Here is a 21,117-nt window from a genome sequence, read left to right as displayed (position 1 = left end):
AGGCGACGAAAAAAATCTACGACGGTTAACCTACGAAAAAAACCCGGACGAAAGTGGTGGGACGAAAAAAAAATCTGAAAGCGAGACTACCAACTGCTTCATTAGGAGTAGAGATAATTAACTTCAGATGTAGCAAATGAGTACTTGGTTTTTTAACTGGCAAATTGTTCATTCTGAGCATGACCCAGTGTGATTTGTAGATGCTGCAAACATGCTCCTCCAGTGTTTTTCGCTATATGCCGATACACCATAATTTTTTTTATCAGAATGAATTTTCTAATATAAGGCGCAAACACACTGTTCGTTAAAATTTGAGAAGTAGCATGGGCATTAGTAAGGCCCAAGGGAATGTTGCCTTGGGAATATCATGTGTTGTCATTCTGATTTGATGGAAACCTGAGCTAAGGTCCAAGTTTGTGAAAATTGTTGCTCTGTTTAACTAATATAGTAAGTCTTTAATGACTAGCACTGGAAATTTATTTTTGATAGTCAAGAAATTTAATTGCTTGTAGTCAATACACAATCTCCAACCCCCATCTTTTTTCCTGGCCATAACAGCTGGTAAAGAAAATGGGCGCTTAGTGATAGTAATACGTATGTGAAGATATACAACAACGAACATGTGCGTCACATCGATAATACATCTGTATACGTAATACAGTATATTTGTATACGCATGCGAAGATATACAGAAGCAAACAGGTGTGTCACGTCGATAAATATATCTGCATACATATGCGAAGATATACAGAAGCTACATTATCTTGCAAAACATTCCAAAAGAATACCTTGCGGCGTGCGAGATAGGAGATAAATTTGGAATGCCAATCAAGGAATCTGGTGCCGTTTAGGCTAACAAGATGGAGTAGATGATTTGAAATCCGGCTTGGTTTCAGCCCGAGACAAGATAGGATGCATACAAGGACTACGTGGTGCGAAAACCCAACTCGTGATTGGGTTAAGGAGTTCTAGCCGATACACAATTTTGTGATGCAACATCGACGAAACACATGACAGTGATTACATCAGTCATCATTCCGATAGCAGCAACAGCTTCAGGCAGACTCTTAATAGAATATGCTACATATAAATTTAGCAAACAAAGCTACCCATGCTAGTAGAAGTAGAACCCTGGCTAACAGAACTCTGTCCAGCCTTCACAGAGCACATTCCAACAACCGAAACCATTACCCAGAATGGATACTGCAGACAGAACACTTGCGCTTCTTGTAAGATCTTGGGCGCCGAAATATGCAGGCACGTTTGAGTTCAGAGGCAGGAAAAGGGATCATCAGAAGACAAATCTGATCCCGCTTCGATGCTCCAAGAACTTCCGATAGGATTGCTACTGACCTCGAATCGCACTTTGCAGTTCGTATTGGCCCAATTAGCACAACTAAGATCCCCCAGTTTGGCAACCACCACTTGCCTCTCAGTGTAAGTTAGGTCTTGTTTAATTTGGATGATCAACCTCTCCAGCTTCAGTGCATTCTCCACGATGAACATGATGAAATCAAACTCGTGCTCATTCCCTTGTAGCTCACAGAACGACAGAGTCTTGAGGTGCGACTGGACACACTCAATAGGACTTGTCTCCTGCCAGAACTTGAGACTACGGTTGCTGGTGTTTTCTTCAAGAAAAGACTGCAAATTGGATGAGCAAACAGTTCAGCTGCACGTGGTGCTGATTACGCAGGCAGCAGCATCTGATTCAATGTACTGATGATGCTCGAAATGCCAAATGAAGCGCGGGGGGGGGGGGGGGGGGGGGGGGGGGGGGGGGGGGGGGGGCGATGTTACCTCGACAATCAGCGTCTCCAAGTTAGGAAAGCATCTGAGGAAGCTGGGAAGCATCTTGACTTGACTGCGATCTCCAAAATGCACTTGCAGAGCCAACATCTGGAGGCTTGACACAGTGGTACGTGCGCTCGCCTTTGTTCCAGCCTTCAATGCATCGAAAGAGCACAAATTGATCACACATGATTGACATTTAATCTTCTAACATTTGGTGAAGGTTATTTGCTCGGTAACCTTACCAGCTTACATGTGCTAATTATGCGGTGATCGACTGGGTACTTGCGTTTTACTCAATCCGTTTATTTAGAATAACAGATTAATAATATAGAGTGTTTAAGGTGCACCGGACATATTTGAGACCTAACGTTAGGACTCAATAAAGCTGCATGTATTATTAATTTCTGAAAGATACATTACTAGCATTGCGATATCAAATACAAACACAGAAATGATCGGGTTTTGGATTCTAAATACTGGGAACCAAAAACATTAAAATATAGTTCATCAAAACAAATATCTAGATTTCAAATATCTCTAAATAGTTCAAAAATATTTAAAGAAACATGATTCAAAGCAATAGAAGAAAAAAGTAATGTTAGGATATTGTGGTCACAACATGCTTTTCCGACACCCTATATATTCAAAGCCAGTGCTACCAAAAAAAATGTGATAAAGCACGAGCAGATCGCTGTTTTCTGCACTTTCAATGCTTCACGAGAATATGTAAAGAGGTAGTAGTATAAAAGTCTAGACCTACGAGGAACTAGGCAACCTTCCATTGATGGAAGAAATAAGCATCCAAATGGTAAAGAGATATATGTCATGTACTCCCTCCGTAAAGAAATATGAGAGCATTTAGACAACTTAATTATAAAAGATAATTAATCCTTATAAAACCCCTATCTTTCTAAAAAGTGATATAACATGCTATAGATAGAATGGCCACATGGTAAAACCTTACCTCCTAAGAGACAAGTAGAGTACCTTAAAAGTGTTCTTGTATACTAACAGAATCAAAACTATCCTTTGATTCTATTGTTTGGATGTATACTAAAAGTAAAAACACATTAGTTTGGTCTAGGAGTACGAAAAGCAGGGCCACCTCATGAAAGAAACAGATAACTGGAGATCAATTAATCATGTAAAATTTTAAACGGAGAAGGAAGGGGTGCAAAAGGATCGAAACTTGAGCTAAATTATTATAAGCAAGCAATTATGTAATTGTAAATGAGGATCAAGGAGCTATGACTTGTAACTGCAAATGAGCAACAAACGGATGCGAAATTGGAAATGATATATGGCCCATAACTCATGTAACACTGTTCAAAGTTTCAGCCATCAATCCATATCACCGTAAGGCAAAAGTATGATTACCAATGTTCTAAATCCTAAACAAGCAGTCATACATACTCACCATGTACCCCGTCCAGTAATTGATTGCCTGAGTAATTGCCCAGTATTTCGGTTTATCATGTCAATTGCCCGTTTTTGCTAATCTTACTCGGTGTCGGCATATAGTATGACTGTATGACTACTGCTCAATAAACTGAATTTTAGAACATTGGTCGCTTTTAGCATTTGACTCATCTATTGCTTCGTGCAGAAACCTTGTTCATGAGAAGAAATGCAATCTGAGATATGAGTGGACAATTTGCCGTTGCGCGTACCTTGATGATGGTGCTGCCAATCTGCAGAATGTGCACTCCTGGCTCCAGATATCCCAGCACACGCAGCTTAGGGGCATGGCCAATCTTGACTGTCGTGCTCATTGCGCCTACACGGCCCCGCTCGCTCCAATTTCTCCAGAGGAAGAGACGCTCCAGGCTTGGGGCGTTCACCACGGCGACCTCCTCCAGGATGGACAAGCAGAACTGCGCACACCGTAGGCTCTGGTTGGCGATACGAGCTTGCAATGAGGCCAGGCTTCCATGGAACGCGAGGATCTCCAGCACGGGGCTCACGGCGAGCAAGAACTCCAAGTCTTTGTCCTTCATGACGACGCAGCCAAGCACAAGCTCCCGAAGGTTGGGGAAGCCGGCGCCGCGTGGGAGGGCGGTGGTGTCCGGGAACACCCAGGCGCCGAGGCAGAGCCGGGAGAGGGAGGCGCAGCTGAAGAGCGAGGATGGGAGGGGCAGGCCGGGAAGGGGCCAGGGGCGATTGACGAAGACGAGCTCGTCGACGCCCTTGGTGGCAAGGATCTGGAACCAGCGCGCGAGCACGCGGCGGTCGGTGGCGTCCATAAAGCTGCAGGTGAGGCTGACGAAGGGGAATGGCCCAGGATGCGCCTTGAGGGCGGCGGAGACGGCGTCGGTGACGGCACGCGAGACGGCACCGGCGCGGGCGGGCCGGCACTCCGCGTCGCCCCTGGAGAGGAGGTGGGTGTCGACGAGGACGAGCGGCACAGAGCGCCAGAGGCCGCGCCAGCGGGAGGAGAGCACGGTGGTGCGCGCGCTGTCCTTGGCGGGGAGGCGAGAGAGGACGCGACGGAGGAGATCGTCGGGTAGGCAGCTGAGGCGGTCCGCGCTTCCGGCGGCGGCGGCGGCCGTGGCGGCGCAGCACAGGGGGGCGAGTGTGGAGACGGGCGGCTTGGGGAGGAAGGAGTAGAGGAATGAGAGCATCGTGTGCGTGTGGAGGTTCAGCGTCTCCGGGGCCAGCCCGTGCAGCATCCTCAGAGGCACCGTCGTGTCCTCCCCGACGGGGACGGTGGTGGGGCAGCTTGGCCCGGACATGGCGATCGTGGCCGCGGCGGCGGCGGCGGAGGAGGAGGGTTTTGGGGGAGGGCGACGCGAGCAAGGTGGGGGTGGTGTGTCAGGCCAAAAATGCTACACGCACAAGGAGATTGCTATAGATTGATTTTTACGGGGAGACGTGGCCTCCTCCCAAACACAAAGCTCCCTTTCCCCGAATTTCACTATGGCCCCTCTCTCATCCTCTTTTTAGCTAGATTTTGTCATCTCATTAAGTTCAACTAGGGTAAGTTCAACCCGTCCATCAAATCTCGTTTCTAAATGTTCAGACCGGACAGTCCAAAATCTATTGCCATCCAACGTCGGTCACCAAATTCGTCTGAACCAATTTGGATGTCTAACCGAAACCAAACACGTGGGAGGTTTGCGGGCGTCCGGACCTCAGCCACGTCAGACTCTGACATGCCCGATCCACCCAAAAAACCCATTTAGAGCCCGCGCATTTGGACATCAACCGCTGTTTCCACGCCAAAACACACCCTTTCTCACTGCCTCTGCCCCCGATTGCCCTATACCATTGCGGGTCATTCCAACATCCGCCACCACCGGAGGACGTGGCGGAGACCAATGGCTTCGCCACCACACTCTTGGAGTCGGGGCAAGATCTAAGTACAAACAAGTTTATTAGCTTTTTGCTCGCACAAACTTCTAACTGAACTACTTTTCTCTGCTAGAGCTCTAATGAGATGCATGATAGGAGCATGGGCAACTGCCCAGGCTCGCCGGGTGTTGCCTCCTCCAATTCTCTTCCCATTGAAGTCGAACGATGATGGTCACCCGCAAGGTAGCATCCGGGAAACTGTGGTGGTGGTGGTGGTGCAGTTTTTTAAATTATCTTTAACTTATTGCCTCTTTGATGTTGTAGTAAGCATAAAATATGTTGGGTCTGCGGTGCTTTCATTGTTTGACGTGCTACATTTTTACGACACAAGATCTTTAAATTTGTTGCATAAGTACTTTTTTATCACAATGGTATTAATTTTTTTTGATAAAATTCTCCTCTCTTTATTACACTGCAACCATTGTTACATTCCTTAGTAAGAGAGGGATGAGCTCGGTAGAAGGCTCATCAAGAAAACTATTACAAAGCGGGCCCTTGGTCGAAAAATCTAATTCATGAGCAGCAGTATTTGCCTCTCTTAGGCAATATGATAACAGTCATCCAAGATTGCAGCAGCTCCTCCTGTAGATCGTCCTCCCTCATTCATCATGTTGATGATATCGATATTGCATAGTTGACTATAATCCTATTACACCCGATAGTTTGAGATAGAGAAAGTCTGTACCGCAAAGCAATGTCTATAGCGGTGATACAATCATTGCAGTAGTTTGTTCTCCAGTTGCATGTGTTAATAAACTTTTCTCCATCATCTCTTATAACTGTATCTATTGTCCCTTTAAGAAGACCATGATTGAACGAGGCATCTATGTTTAGTTTTACATGTCCCCTAGGAGGTTATACTCCCAACGTCATGTTTTCCTCTTGGCCTTTGGAGCAGCGATCGTAGTGTAGTTCATTGTTAGAACTCGAATGGAAGATGAAATTTGTATAGCACTTTGATTTTTGTCGCCGGTAAAGCTTCATTCTCTCCCGCCATAAGTACCAACACGTGATCGCTATAATTTCATGCACATTTACTTGCTCCAAACTCATTCATCTCATGTTCATATTGTTCCAGGAGAAAATCGAGCATTCTCTCATGCCTTGTCCATCAAGCATGCATTTAGGCCTAAGTTCCCACCAAACATGTATAACTGATGGGCATTGGAACAAGGCATGTAGGGGATCGTCGGCTCCTCTTGGGAAGAGATTTTAATATGCATGTTTGATAGATTGACTCTCCATGGAAGAGTACCATGGAGATTCTTCCATACAAAGACTTTTACTTTCGTCGAACATTGTAGACCCCAAACTTTCTGTCATACACCACCAATTTATCCTCCTCCTTGTCCATTAGAGCGATGGAGATTTGCACCATATCTAAGGTCCCATTCAACATAATAAGCTGACTTAATGATACGTCTCCAAGGTATCTACTTTTCCAAACACTTTTGCTCTTGTTTTGGACTCTAATTTGCATGATTTGAATGAAACTAACCCGGGATGGCGCTATTTTTAGTAGAACTACCATGGTGTTATTTTTGTGCATGAATAAAAGTTCTCAAAATTGGCTGAAAATTTACGAAGAATTATTTTGAAATTAATAAAAAATATTAGCAAAAAGATCTACTAGAAGGGGCCAACACAGGGCTACAAGCTCAGGTGGTGCCCCCTAGGGCGCGCCACGTGAGCTTGTGGGCCCCTCGAGCCTCTGTTTGCCCTACATTCAGTCCCATAAGTTTCTGAAGGAAATATGCCCTAGAGGCAATAATAAAGTTGTTATTTATATTTCCTTATATCATGATAAATGTTTATTATTCATGCTAGAATTGTATTAACCGGAAACTTAGTACATGTGTGAATACATAGACAAAACTAAGTGTCCCTAGTATGCCTCTACTTGACTAGCTCGTTAATCAAAGATGGTTAAGTTCCCTAACCATAGACATGTGTTGTCATTTGATGAACGGGATCACGTCATTAGAGAATCATGTGATGGACAAGACCCATCCGTTAGCTTAGCATAATGATTGTTTAGTTTTGTTGCTATTGCTTTCTTCATGACTTATACATGTTCCTCTAACTATGAGATTATGCAACTCCTGAATACCGGAGGAACACCTTGTGTGCTATCAAACGTCGCAATGTAACCGGGTGATTATAAAGATGCTCTACAGGTGTCTCTGATGGTGTTTGTTGAGTTGACATAGATCGAGATTAGGATTTGTGTAGGATCGAAAGTATGTCTAGAGGGGGGGTGATTAGACTACTTGACCAATTAAAAATCTATCCTTTTCCCAATTTTAGTCTTTGGCAGATTTTAGCTATCTTAGCACAAGTCAAGCAATCTTAACACAATTCAAGCAAGCATGCAAAGAGTCTATGAGCAGCGGAAAGTAAAGCACGCAACTTGCAAGAATGTAAAGGGGGTTTGGAGAATTCAAACGCAATTGGAGACACGGATGTTTTTGTCGTGGTTCCGATAGGTGGTGCTATCGTACATCCACGTTGATGGAGACTTCAACCCACGAAGGGTAACGGTTGTGCGAGTCCACAGAAGGCTCCACCCACGAAGGGTCCACGAAGAAGCAACCTTGTCTATCCCATCATGGCCATCGCCCACGAAGGACTTGCCTCACTAGCGGTAGATCTTCACGAAGTAGGCGATCTCCTTGCCCTTACAAACTCCTTGGTTCAACTCCACAATCTTTGTCAGAGGCTCCCAAGTGACACCTAGCCAATCTAGGAGACACCACTCTCCAAGAAGTAACAAATGGTGTGTTGACGATGAACTCATTGCTCTTGTGCTTCAAATGATAGTCTCCCCAACACTCAACTCTCTCTCACAGGATATGGATTTGGTGGAAAGAAGATTTGAGTGGAAAGCAACTTGGGGAAGGCTAGAGATCAAGATTCATATGGTGTGAGTGGAATATCTTGGCCTCAACACATGAGTAGGTGGTTCTCTCTCAGAAAATGTGTATTGGAAGTGTAGGTATGCTCTGATGGCTCTCTCCACGAATGAAGAGTGGGTGGAGGGGTATATATAGCCTCCACACAAAAACTAACCGTTACACACAATTTACCAATCTCGGTGAGACCGAATTGAGAAACTCGGTCGGACCGATTTAGCAAACCTAGTGACAGTTAGGATTTTCGGTGGGACTGAGATGCAACTCGGTAGGACCGATATGGTTAGGGTTAGGGAATAACGTAATCTCGGTGTGACCGATTACACAAACTCGGTGGGACCGATTTTGGTAATAAGCTAACCAGAGAGTTGGTCAGGTAAACTCGGTGGGACCGATCGCTCATTTCGGTGGGACCAAAATGTTACAAAAGGGAAACAGAGAGTTTACATTGCAATCTCGGTGGGACCGATCGCTCATCTCGGTAGGACCGAAACGTTACGAAGGGAAACAGAGAGATTACAACCCCATCTCGGTGTGACCGAGATCCCTATCGGTGGGACCGATTTGCCTAGGGTTTGTGGCAGTGGCTATGACATCTGAACTCGGTGGCGCCGGATAGAAAGAATCGGTGGGGCCGAGTTTGACTTTTGGTTTAGGTCATATGTGGATGTGGGAAGGTAGTTGAGGGTTTTGGAGCATATCACTAAGCACTATGAAGCAAGAACCTCATCAAGCAACACCTCATCCCTCCTTGATAGTATTGGCTTTTGCTATAGACTCAATGTGATCTTGGATCACTAAAATATAAAATGTAGAGTCTTGAGCTTTGAGCTTGAGCCAATCTTTTTGTCCTTAGTATTTTGAGGGGTCCACTTTCCTCATCCATGCCATGCCAATCATTGAGCTTTTCCTGAAATATTAATCTTGGAATAGCATTAGCTCAATGAGCTATATGTTGTTAGGAATTACCAAAACCACCTAGGGATAGTTGCACTTTCAATCTCCCCCTTTTTGGTAATTGATGACAACATATAGATCAAAGCTTCGACGAATGATAATAAGAGTGAAAAACATTGTCGCTTTGAGAAGTATGTGAAAAGCAAGAGCTCCCCCTAAATTTGTGCATAGTTTATGATTTGCTTTGGACTGCAAATGCACAGAGAATTAGGCTCATGGGTTACTCTTCCATGTCACATACATCTTGGTGGAGTGCTCAAAATGATAATAATTAAATACATGCACTCATCACCAAGCAAAGTGAATGATCATATAGGGATAAAATGATAATGTCATCCAACAAGCATTAATGTAGCATATGATCAAACACACATGATGATCCAAGTATCACACAGACAGAAAGTATCTCAAACAAGCAAATAAAGTTCAACCACCAAAGCAAGAGAGAATAAAAAAAGCAACGCTCTCTTTCGAAGCCTATGATCTATACATTTTTCTCCCCCTTTGGCAACAAGTTACCAAAAAGTTCCTAGAAAATTCATAGCACTAAATCGTCTCTCAGACTTGGTCTTCAGGTGGTGGTGTCTGGATAGCTCCAAGAACGAAGGCTTCAGTCGATGTGGATGGAGTTGATGGAGTAGGTGCTGGAGCTGGTGGCACTGAAGCTATAGCTGGTGCAGATGAAGTGGCTCTGGTGTCTGGAACAGGCACTGCAGCAGACCTCTGAGCTCTAGGCACTCTGGCAAATGCATCAGTGGTTGTCTTGCCCTTCCTCTCCTGCATATCATCCTGAAGTTGCTCCACAATAGACTGGATCTCAGTTACCTTCACATCCAAGTCATAGAACTTCTGCTCCATGATCCTTTCCAAGCTCTACTGGTTTTGAGTCAGGGTGGCCAGTCCCTTCTCAATCCTCAGAGTGGAGGCAATCAAGTAGCCAAGCTGATCTTGCTTGCTCTTCAAAAGATACTGAGATGCTTCTTCAGTAGTTGGCATCCTTGCAGCCTTTTCAGCCTTTGCCTTCTCCTTCTTGGCTTGTGCGTGCACAGAAGATGGTTAATTTTCATCCATCACCACAGTGTTGTCCTCAAATTCTGGGTAGATGGGCAGGTGCTCCTTGTCCAGCAGATATGTGCCAGTGCCCATCTTGGAGTTAATCAGCTCCTGGATCTGTGGGGCATACCCACAACTCCTCTTCTGATCTGTAGCTGTCCTCTTTATGGTTTCCACTATTAGGCTCATGACTTTGAACTTCTGTGGGACATCAAAAATGTGAAGCAAGTTTATTGCATGACCTCTGATCATCTAGTGATCTCCTGACTTTGGCAAGAGTGTGCCTGAGGATCCAGTTGATAGTTGGCAAGCCTGACAGAAGGTAATGTACAGATCCAAACTTGTGTGTCTCAAGAGCAGCATCTGGGATCTCCTTGTACATGTGTGCCATGGTGTTGTGATCCTTCTTCTTCTTGGCATAGACATCCAAGTCATCTTCACTCTCTTCTGGAGCATTGATAAATTTCGCCCATTCAGCAACCGTTGACTGGTACCTAGTGCCTTCAGACATCCAGACAATCCTACCATTTGGGTAGAAGTGAGCTGTGGAGTAGAACTGCATGATGAGCTCATCATTCCATTTTGTGAGCTTCTGAGCCACAAACTCATCAACTCCACAAGCCTTGAAGCTGTCATATACACCAGGGAAGTGATCGTCGTTTTCCTCAATGAATGTCCAATCGACCCATCTTATGTCACACACTATGGGCTTCTTGTCAAGCAAGATGGTCTCATAGAAGTCCTGCTGTTCCTTTGTATGGAACCTGTAGTCCACAACAGTCCTTCTCCTGGTAGCATATGGATCAGACTCTCTCCATAGCCTTAGACCAGAGTCCTTCCTGACTTTCATGTTCTCTGCAACTGGATGAGCATCATTGTGATCTAGAATTTCTGGCTTCAATTTCCTCAAGACAACAGAATCATCTTCTTCTTCCATTGCAGCTTCAGGCATTGGGGCCTTGTTCTTCTATGCAGCTGGAATGTTCCTGGTACTCCTCTTTGGTGTAGTTTTGGGTTTTGGAGAAGCTGGCTTAGAAGCTTCTTTGGGCTTAGATGAAGTAGCCCCTGACCTTATGGCATCTCCCATAAGTTTCTGTGCCTTAGGTGCTGGTGCAGCATCTTCTTCCTCTTCCTCTTCAGAGTCTCTCATGATTGAGGATCTCCCAAGCACTCTGGCAGTGGTCTTCTTGACCCTCTCTTTCCTCTTCTTCCCTTCTGCAACAGCTTCTTTGGGTTCAGATTCCAAAGGTACTTGAGTAGAGGCTCTGGCTTTAGACATGGGAATTCTCTTTGCAGGTAATTTGGTCTTCATACCAGGCTTAGTTGCAGCAGCAGTGCTATATTCCTTCTTAACCACTTTCTTCTTGGAAGTGGCCTCATCCTCAACTGCCACATAGTCTTCATCCTCAAATTCAGAAGTTTTCTTCTTTCTGGCCCTGGTGGCAGCCTTTGGCAGATTGCTTGGTGTGCTCCTGCCGCCATCATCTAAGCTGCTAGAGGGACTAGTGCCCTCACTCAAGTGAACCCGCTCCTCTGACTTGTTCTGGCTGTCACTTTGATCAGACATATTGCAATCTCTGACAACTGACCCTGTGAATAGATTATAGATGAGGTAGAGTGGATGAGCATCAAAAAATACAGAGGTTTTTGCAAAAGAATGAATCAAAGACTTAGTTTTAGTTTTCCTCAGAAAGCATTTCGGATCAACCGATTTGTAAACTCGGTGATACCGAAGCAGCTTTTGGAACCTAAACTAGTGAACTCGGTCAGGCCGAGTCACAGTTCGGTGGCACCGAGACTGCTAGGGTTTCACAAAGTCCTGAACTCGGTCACACTGATTTGCAATTCTCGGTCAGACCGAGAATCGCATGTGCAATGGCCTGAGCCGAATCGGTGGTACCGAGTTCCACAACTCGGTTGGTCCGAGATGGTTTCGGCGGAAACCTAACCCTAAATTGTCAATTCACGACTAAACTACGGAGTGTTTTCGATGGATAGAATGGTTTCAATCGTGGTAAGATTCATGGCGAACACAATGTGCTAGGAATCAGATAAGGATAGCACAGTGATCAAGTTCATACCCTAGTTCGGCGATGAACTCGCTACGGTGGCAACGGCAGGGATGATTCCCGTTGACAGTGACGGAGACTAGCGGTAGGAGGCAACTGGCGACGAGGAGGACGATCCGGAGACCCTGGAGGCAGAGCGGGCTAAGCGCGGGCGAAAGAGTTCGGAGAAAATTTCCAAAATTTTGCCCGTGGGTATATATAGCCCGACCCTGTCGGTGTGACCGAGTGGAACAACTCGGTGGCACTGAGATGCATAACTGCAAGCAGTTGCTGCAACTCGGTGTGACCGAAAAGTTCAAATCGGTTGCACCGAGATTGAAAACCTAGATCGACTTAGTGATCTCGGTATGACCAAAATGGGTGAATTGGTCAGACCGAAACGCACAAAGAAGTTTTGAAAGTTTAAGTCTATGACGAATCGGGGACTCCGAGTGCTCCTCACACAGAGTGGTTCGAATCTGACTTGATCAAACTTTTTGATGCAGCATGAATAGAGTTTGAGACGAGAAAAGCATAGATAGCTCGAGAAGGATCTTAGGCATTCTTGTCCATCCACTTGGCCAAAAGAAAAGGAAACCAATCAATCAAAACAACAAGTGGATGTCCTCGAATGAGTAAATTATGCAACCAACATGCTCACACAATAAAATGACAAATGAAATATGTGGCAAAGCATGCACAAACAATTCTAGCATCTATCAAGCAATTGGCGATGACTAGGTCATCTATATATGAGTATATTGACTTAGGAGTCAAATGAGAACATTTGATCATAGGTCATACTCATCGTTTAAGCACAAGTGGGGTTACCACTTTTACATAAAGCGTTGTTGTGTTCACACCATTAGAGTTGCTTTAACTCAATTGTGAGAGTAAAGCTCCCCCTAGATGTGAGATCCCCCCTAAGAGGGATGAACTAACCTTGGGTTTTGTCGATGATGACTTCGTGTAGATGTTGAAGATGTGGATGCTCAATGTTGATGTAGATCATTTGGAGCTATCCTTTGGAGTGAGTTGCACTTTCAATACCTACACGAGTTAGTCCCACAAGGAACAAACAAGGATATCCATAGACATAGAGTGATGCACACACAAGATGATGTCTATGAAAACTTTAGGTTACCTTGTCCCTTGTCTTACCAACAAGAGGGTTTGTGACTCCTTGAACTAGTGCAAGATGTGGAAGTTGATTGCACTCGTTCTTGCCAAAATGATAAGAGTGAAGTATGTTGGCGGAGTCACCCTCAAGAACTCTCTAGTTCTTCTTCTTCGGGATCCACACCATCTTGATGGGAATCCTCGGAGTTGTAGTTGTACTTGATGAAGTGGAACTTGATGTAGTCTTAGGAACCCACTTGACCAAGGCCTTAAGAGCTTCTTCAAATGCATCAATTTCCTCTTGAAGCTTGTCCTTGCCTTTTTGCTTGTGGTCTTGTGATGGAGATCATCTTGAGCTTGTGTCCCTTTGGAAGAAGTAGGATCATACTTCTCTTGTTGAGGGACAAACTTCGTCTTGGGGTATTGATCTTCTTCCCACTCAACTCCATTGGCATTGAACTTTCGTTCAAAACCAATACCTTGATTCTTCCGGTGCCTTCCTTGCTTGCGTACAATTTCCTCGAATTGCTTACTCCCGGCAAGGCTCTTGTAAACACCTTTCTCTATAATTCCCTTCAATAAGCTATTTTATTGCTCAAGTGTAACTTGGCTAAGAGAATCATTAGTGGAATCAAGAGAACTACTAGAAGCAACAATATTGGATTTAGCATGATTATTGTTACTAATAGAGGAAGAAATCTTTCTTGTTCTTGTTACTAGACTTGACTTGAGGCATGTAAGTGGATAATAGTAAACGCTTGGCAATGTAAGAAGAGCTTTTCTTGCGAAGATCATCATTGATTGCCTTTAAGAACTCATGCTCTTGCTCAAGGTTGAGCTTTTCAAAACGTAATTTCTCATGAGTCCTTAAAATTTCTCGATGATCTCCTAAGATAGTTTCATGAGCTAACTTAAGAGTGTTTAGTTCTTTAGTTAGAGACTCAATCTTCTCCTTATCATTGTCATTCCTTTCATCATAGTATTCATCACTATAGTTGTCAACAAGTAAATCATCATCACCTAACAAGTCATCTTCATCACTATTGAAATCAACATACTCGGGGTGTGATACCTTTGGACCTTTGGCCATGAAGCATCTTCCAATTCCTTCATTTGGTGAATCAAATATGTCGTAGGAGTTGGTTGGCACAAGTGCTAGACCGGCAACACCTTCATCTTGAGTATATTTGGAGTCGGAGTGATAGCTTCTCTCGGAGTCATTGTCGGAGTCGGAGCCGGATACCCATTCACCAACATGAGCTTGATGTCTTCGTTTTGTGTTGCTCCTTGATGACTTGTCCTTCCTTTCCGAATCCTTGCTTCTACGAGAGGGTCTTTGTTCATATTGATCATCCCTACTCCTTCTCTCCCTTGATGATGATTCTTCTCTTCTACTTCTTCTTTTGGAAGAATCTTCTCTTCTCTTGAGGGGAGCCGTACACTCATTGGAGTAATGTCCGGGTCTTCCACAATTGTAGCAGTTTCGCTCTCGACTAGAAGATCTTTTGTCATTGTAGGACCTTGACTTGGAACTTCTCTCTTTGCTTCTATTCTTGTAGAACTTGTTGAAGTTCTTCACCATTAGGCTCAATTCTTCATTGAAGGTTTGTTTCTCACTTGATGATGTGGGGGCTTCACATGAGGCTTTGTAAGCACCACTTGACTTGTTATGGAGCTCCTCCTTATCCTTGAGTGACATCTCATGAGCAACAATTCTTCCAATGACTTCCGTTGGCTTGAGATCTTTGTAATTTGGCATCATTTGGATCAATGTGCATATGGTATCGTATTTTCCATCCAAGACTCTTAGGATCTTCTTGATGATGAATTTGCCGGTCATCTCTTCACTTCCTAAGCCGACAATCTCATTTGTGATAAGAGCAAGCCTAGAGTACATTTCAGCGACACCTTCACCATCCTTCATTTTGAACTTGTCAAGTTGACTTTGAAGCACATCCAACTTGGATTCCTTGACGGAGTCGGTACCTTCATGCATGCTAATCAAAGTATCCCAAATTTCCTTTGCATTCTCAAGACGGCTGATTTTGTTGAATTCTTCGGGGCACAATCCGTTGAAGAGGATATCACAAGCTTGAGCGTTGTATTGCAGCATTTTCAACTCTTCCGCGGTGGCTTCACGATTCGGTTCTCTCCCATCAAAGAATTCACCTTGCAAGCCAACACACACAATAGCCCAAACGGCGGGGTTATGTCCAAGAATATGCATTTTCATCTGATGCTTCCAACTAGCAAAATTAGTGCCATCAAAGTAAGGACCTCTATGGTGGTAATTTCCCTCGCTAGATGCCATACTCTCCTAGGTTGTGAAACCAAGGCTATGACCACCAAAAGCTATGGAAATCAAAGCAAATGGAGACCAAAGCTCTGATACCACTTGTAAGATCGAAAGTATGTCTAGAGGGGGGGGGGTGATTAGACTACTTGACCAATTAAAAATCTATTCTTTTCCCAATTTTAGTCTTTGGCAGATTTTAGCTATCTTAGCACAAGTCAAGCAATCTTAACACAATTCAAGCAAGCATGCAAAGAGTCTATGAGCAGCGGAAAGTAAAGCATGCAACTTGCAAGAATGTAAAGGGAAGGGTTTGGAGAATTCAAACGCAATTGGAGACACAAATGTTTTTGTCGTGGTTCCGATAGGTGGTGCTATCGTACATCCACGTTGATGGAGACTTCAACCCACGAAGGGTAACGGTTGCGCGAGTCCACGGAGGGCTCCACCCACGAAGGGTCCATGAAGAAGCAACCTTGTCTATCCCATCATGGCCATCGCCCACGAAGGACTTGCCTCACTAGCGGTAGATCTTCACGAAGTAGGCAATCTCCTTGCCCTTACAAAATCCTTGGTTCAACTCCACAATCTTTGTCGGAGGCTCCCAAGTGACACCTAGCCAATCTAGGAGACACCACTCTCCAAGAAGTACAAATGGTGTGTTGATGATGAACTCATTGCTCTTGTGCTTCAAATGATAGTCTCCCCAACACTCAACTCTCTCTCACAGGATATGGATTTGGTGGAAAAAAGATTTGAGTGGAAAGCAACTTGGGGAAGGCTAGAGATCAAGATTCATATGGTGTGAGTGGAATATCTTGGCCTCAACACATGAGTAGGTGGTTCTCTCTTAGAAAATGTGTATTGGAAGTGTAGGTATGCTCTGATGGCTCTCTCCACGAATGAAGAGTGGGTGGAGGGGTATATATAGCCTCCACACAAAAACTAACCGTTACACACAATTTACCAATCTCGGTGAGACCGAATTGAGAAACTCGGTCGGACCGATTTAGCAAACCTAGTGACCGTTAGGATTTTCGGTGGGACTGAGATGCAACTCGGTAGGACCGATATGGTTAGGGTTAGGGCATAACGTAATCTCGGTGTGACCGATTACACAAACTCGGTGGGACCGATTTTGGTAATAAGCTAACCAGAGAGTTGGTCAGGTAAACTCGGTGGGACCGATCGCTCATTTCGGTGGGACCAAAATGTTACAAAAGGGAAACAGAGAGTTTACATTGCAATCTCGGTGGGACCGATCGCTCATCTCGGTAGGACCGAAACGTTACGAAGGGAAACAGAGAGATTACAACCCCATCTCGGTGTGACCAAGATCCCTATCGGCGAGACCTATTTGCCTAGGGTTTGTGGCAGTGGCTGTGACATCTGAACTCGGTGGCGCCGGATAGAAAGAATCGGTGGGGCCGAGTTTGACTTTTGGTTTAGGTCATATGTGGATGTGGGAAGGTAGTTGAGGGTTTTGGAGCATATCACTAAGCACTATGAAGCAAGAACCTCATCAAGCAACACCTCATCCCTCCTTGATAGTATTGGCTTTTCCTATATACTCAATGTGATCTTGGATCACTAAAATATAAAATGTAGAGTCTTGAGCTTTGAGCTTGAGCTAACCTTTTTGTCCTTAGTATTTTGAGGGGTCCAATTTCCTCATCCATGCCATGCCAATCATTGAGCTTTTCCTGAAATATTAATCTTGGAATAGCATTAGCTCAATGAGCTATATGTTGTTAGGAATTACCAAAACCACCTAGGGATAGTTGCACTTTCAATTTGTCACTCCGTGTATCCAGAGGTATCTCTGGGCCCTCTCAGTAATGCTCATCACTATAAGACTTGCAAGCAATGTGATTAATGAGTTAGTTACGGGATGATACATTACGGAACGAGTAAAGAGACTTGCCGATAACGAGATTGAACTAGGTATGATGATATCGATGATCGAATCTCGGCCAAGTAACATACCGATGACAAAGGGAACAACTTATGTTGTTATGCGGTTTGACCGATAAAGATCTTCGTAGAATATGTAGGATCTAATACGAGCATCCAGGTTCCGCTATTAGTTATTGACCGAAGATGTGTCTCGGTCATGTCTACATTGTTCTCGAACCCATAGGGTCCGCACGCTTAACGTTCGATGACGATTTGTATCATGAGTTATGTGATTTGATGACCGAAGTTTGTTCAGAGTCCCGGACGAGATCTTGGACATGACGAGGAGTCTCGAAATGGTCGAGACATAAAGATTGATATATTGGACGATGTTATTCGGACACCGGTTGAGTTCCGAGAGGTACCGGGTAACTATCGGAGTGTTGGAGGGTTATCGGAACCCCCTGGGGGAGCTAATCGGCCTTCATGGGCCTTAGTGGGGAGAGAGAAGGGCCACAAGGGGCTGGCCGCCCCCCTTGGCAGTCCGAATTGGACTAGGGGAAGGGGGCGGCGCCTCCCTTCCCTTCCCTTCCCTTCCCCCTCTCCCTTCCTCCTTCCCCCTTCCACCAAGTGGAATCCTACTAGAACTTGGAGTCCTAGTAGGACTCCTTTCCTTGGCGCGCCCTACAGGGGCCGGCCGGCCTCCCCTCTCCTCCTTTATATACGGGGGCAAGGGGGCACCCTAGAACACACAAGATCAATTGTCTTAGCCATGTGCGGTGCCCCCCCTCCATAGTTACACACCTCGGTCATACAGTCGTAGTGCTTAGGCGAAGCCCTGCGTCGGTAACTTCATCATCACTGTCAACATGCCGTCGTGCTGACGAAACTCTCCCTCGTCCTCAATTGGATCAAGAGCTCGAGGGATGTCATTGAGCTGAACGTGTGCTGAACACGGAGGTGCCGTACGTTCGGTGCTTGGATCGGTTGGATCGCGAAGACGTTCGACTACATCAACCACGTTATTGAACACTTCCGCTTTCGGTATACGAGGGTACGTAGACACACTCTCCCCTCTCGTTGCTATCCATCTCCTAGATAGATCTTGTGTGATCGTAGGATTTTTTTTGAAATACTGCGTTCCCCAACAGTGGCATCCGAGCCAGGTCTATGCATAGATGTTATATGCACGAGTCAAACACAAAGATTTGTGGGCAATAATAGTCATACTGCTTACCAGCAACGTCTTACTTTGATTCGGCGGTATTTTTGAATAAAGCGGCCTGGTCCGACATTACATGACCGCGTTCATGAGACTGGTTCTACCGATGTGCTTTGCACACAGGTGGCTGGCGGGTGTCTGTTTCTCCAACTTTAGTTGAATCGAGTTTGACTACGCCCGGTCCTTGTTAAAGGTTAAAACAACACACGTGACGAAAAATAGTTGTGGTTTTGATGCGTAGGTAAGAAAGGTTCTTGCTAGAAGCCCGTTGAGGGAGTCCTGGAGTAAGGGGTCCTCGGGAGTCCGTCCTGTTATCCATGGGCCGGACTGATGGGTTGTGAAGACATGAAGTCCGAAGACTGTACCTGTGTCTGGATTGGACTCTGCTTGGCGTGGAAGGCAAGCTTGGCGACCGACTATGAAGATTCCTTCTTATGTAACCGACTCTATGTAAACCCCAGATCTCCTCAGTGTCTATATAAACCGGAGGGGATAGTCCGGAAAGGACACATTCATTACCATAGTCATACAGGCTAGGCTTCTAGGGTTTAGCCATCACGATATCGTGGTAGATCAACTCTTGTAACACCCATATTCATCAATATCAATCAAGCAGGACGTAGGGTATTACCTCCATAGAGAGGGCCCGAACCTGGGTAAACATTGTGTCCCCTGTCTCTTGTTACCATCGATCCTAGACGCACAGTTCGGAACCCCCTACCCGAGATCCGCCGGTTTTGACACCAACATTGGTGCTTTCATTGAGAGTTCCAGTGTGCCGTCCACGAAAGGTTCGATGGCTCCTTCAATCGTCTACAACGATGCTATCCAAGGAGAAACCTTCCTCCCCAAACAGATTTTGGTGTTCGGCAGCTTCGTACTGCGGGCCAACTCGCTTGGCCATCTGGAGTAGATCGATAGCTACGCCCCTGGCCACTAGGTCAAGTTTGTAAGCTTGAACTACGTCACGTATATCTATGGAGACTTGATCTTCAATGGATTTGAGACCGCAGCGATTGCTCCCCCTCGCTCCGATGAACATGACCTAAATCTGTCACCAGATCACGTCCAGCGAATGGTCCCTGCTGCTGCAACGACCTTAGAACCGGAGCAAATCGTGCCATCCGAAGCCACAGAGTCCCCGACGTTGGAGCCGCACACGGACTCGGCACCCCGCAATATCTACGTCAATGGAACTCCGGACTCCTCTCCGGCTATGAGTTCCGAATCGGGTACGCCTACAGACACCGAGCTGGATCGATTATCGATTTTCGAATTTAGCGTCGCAGACATCTTCCAGCACTCACCTTGGGTGATGTGCTAAACTCTTTAAAGAACTTGTCCTTGGAGAAGGACTCACAGCTGAACTATGTTCTGTTCGAGCCAGAGGCTGATGATGGGAAATTTTGTTTCCCACCCGCCACCCACTTCATAGGCACTGTCGATGATTTAACCGACGTGCTCGATTACGGCTCCGAAGACATCGACGGTATGGACGACGATGCCGACCAGGAGCAAGGCCAAAACTCGCCATTTACTGGACGTTGGACGACCACCTCTTTGTATGATGTATACATGGTCGACACACCTAAAAAAGATAGCGACGATGACAAAGGAGATCCAGTTGCGAATAAACCTTCTGAGACACAGTCCAAGCGTCGGTGCCCTAAATGCTGCTCTAAGCCTCATCGCTCAAATGACGGAAATACCGGCACCAGAGAGAATAGTACTCCGGGCGTCGCCGAAAACAACGAAGACCCTGTCGGGGCTGCATCCGAACAGGAGGAACAAGACAACGGGCAAGACAACCCTGATAATCAGACCATGCCCAATGACCCAGACGATGATAGTTATCGTCCAGTCTCCGAGGATGATGAGAGCCTCGGCAATGAGGACTTCATCGTGCCTGAGGCACCCCTCGAGCAGGAGCGCTTAAAGCGCCAGCTAATAGCCACCGCAGGAAGCCTGAAGAAGAAACAACAGCAGCTTCAAGCCGATCAAGACCTGCTCATTGATAGGTGGACTGATGTCCTGGCAGCCTAAGAATACGGCCTCAAGTGCCCAACCAAGAGTTACCCAAAGTGCAGACTGCTACCTCAGTTCGATGAGGAGGCACTAAATCCCATACCTCCCTCACATAATGTGGACCGACCACCACGCGGTCGAGATAGTGCGGCGGACCGACCATCCGGCGGTCGGGATAAAGCGGCAACTCAGGACGAACAATAGCCCGCCCCACTACCTCACAAAAACAGGGACAGAACAGCTCGGGACCATACATACGACCTTCGGTAGGAGCTGGACAGTAGAGCAGAACACACCAGATCAATCTATGGATCGTGAGGACGCTTCCCAACTCAGGATGACGGCTACCTATTCGGGCGTAACAAGCCTAGTCACACTCGGGCTGATAACCGCAAACGCACTCCATCAGAGGTGCACCGTGATGCGGCCCGATATAGAGGCGCCGCA

General features: G+C 45.7%; 1 protein-coding gene across 1 annotated transcript; it reads right to left on the bottom strand.

Annotated features, from left to right (window-relative positions):
- Nucleotides 1–930: 930 nt before the first annotated feature.
- Nucleotides 931–4,628, bottom strand: LOC125516679 (FBD-associated F-box protein At5g60610). The gene is made up of 3 exons (XM_048682029.2): nucleotides 3,465–4,628; nucleotides 1,801–1,944; nucleotides 931–1,644 (listed from the first exon to the last, which is right to left on the bottom strand). Exons 1-3 carry the CDS (start codon nucleotides 4,524–4,526, stop codon nucleotides 1,270–1,272), a joined length of 1,581 nt encoding a protein of 526 aa, XP_048537986.2. The 5' UTR covers nucleotides 4,527–4,628; the 3' UTR covers nucleotides 931–1,269.
- Nucleotides 4,629–21,117: the final 16,489 nt, after the last annotated feature.

This window comes from Triticum urartu, chromosome 6A, assembly GCF_056163025.1.
Source record: "Triticum urartu cultivar PI428250 chromosome 6A, HENAU_Tu73, whole genome shotgun sequence".
Classification (NCBI taxonomy): domain Eukaryota; kingdom Viridiplantae; phylum Streptophyta; class Magnoliopsida; order Poales; family Poaceae; genus Triticum; species Triticum urartu.
Note: the sequence above shows the minus strand (reverse complement) of the source record. Positions and strands in the feature narration are given on the sequence as shown.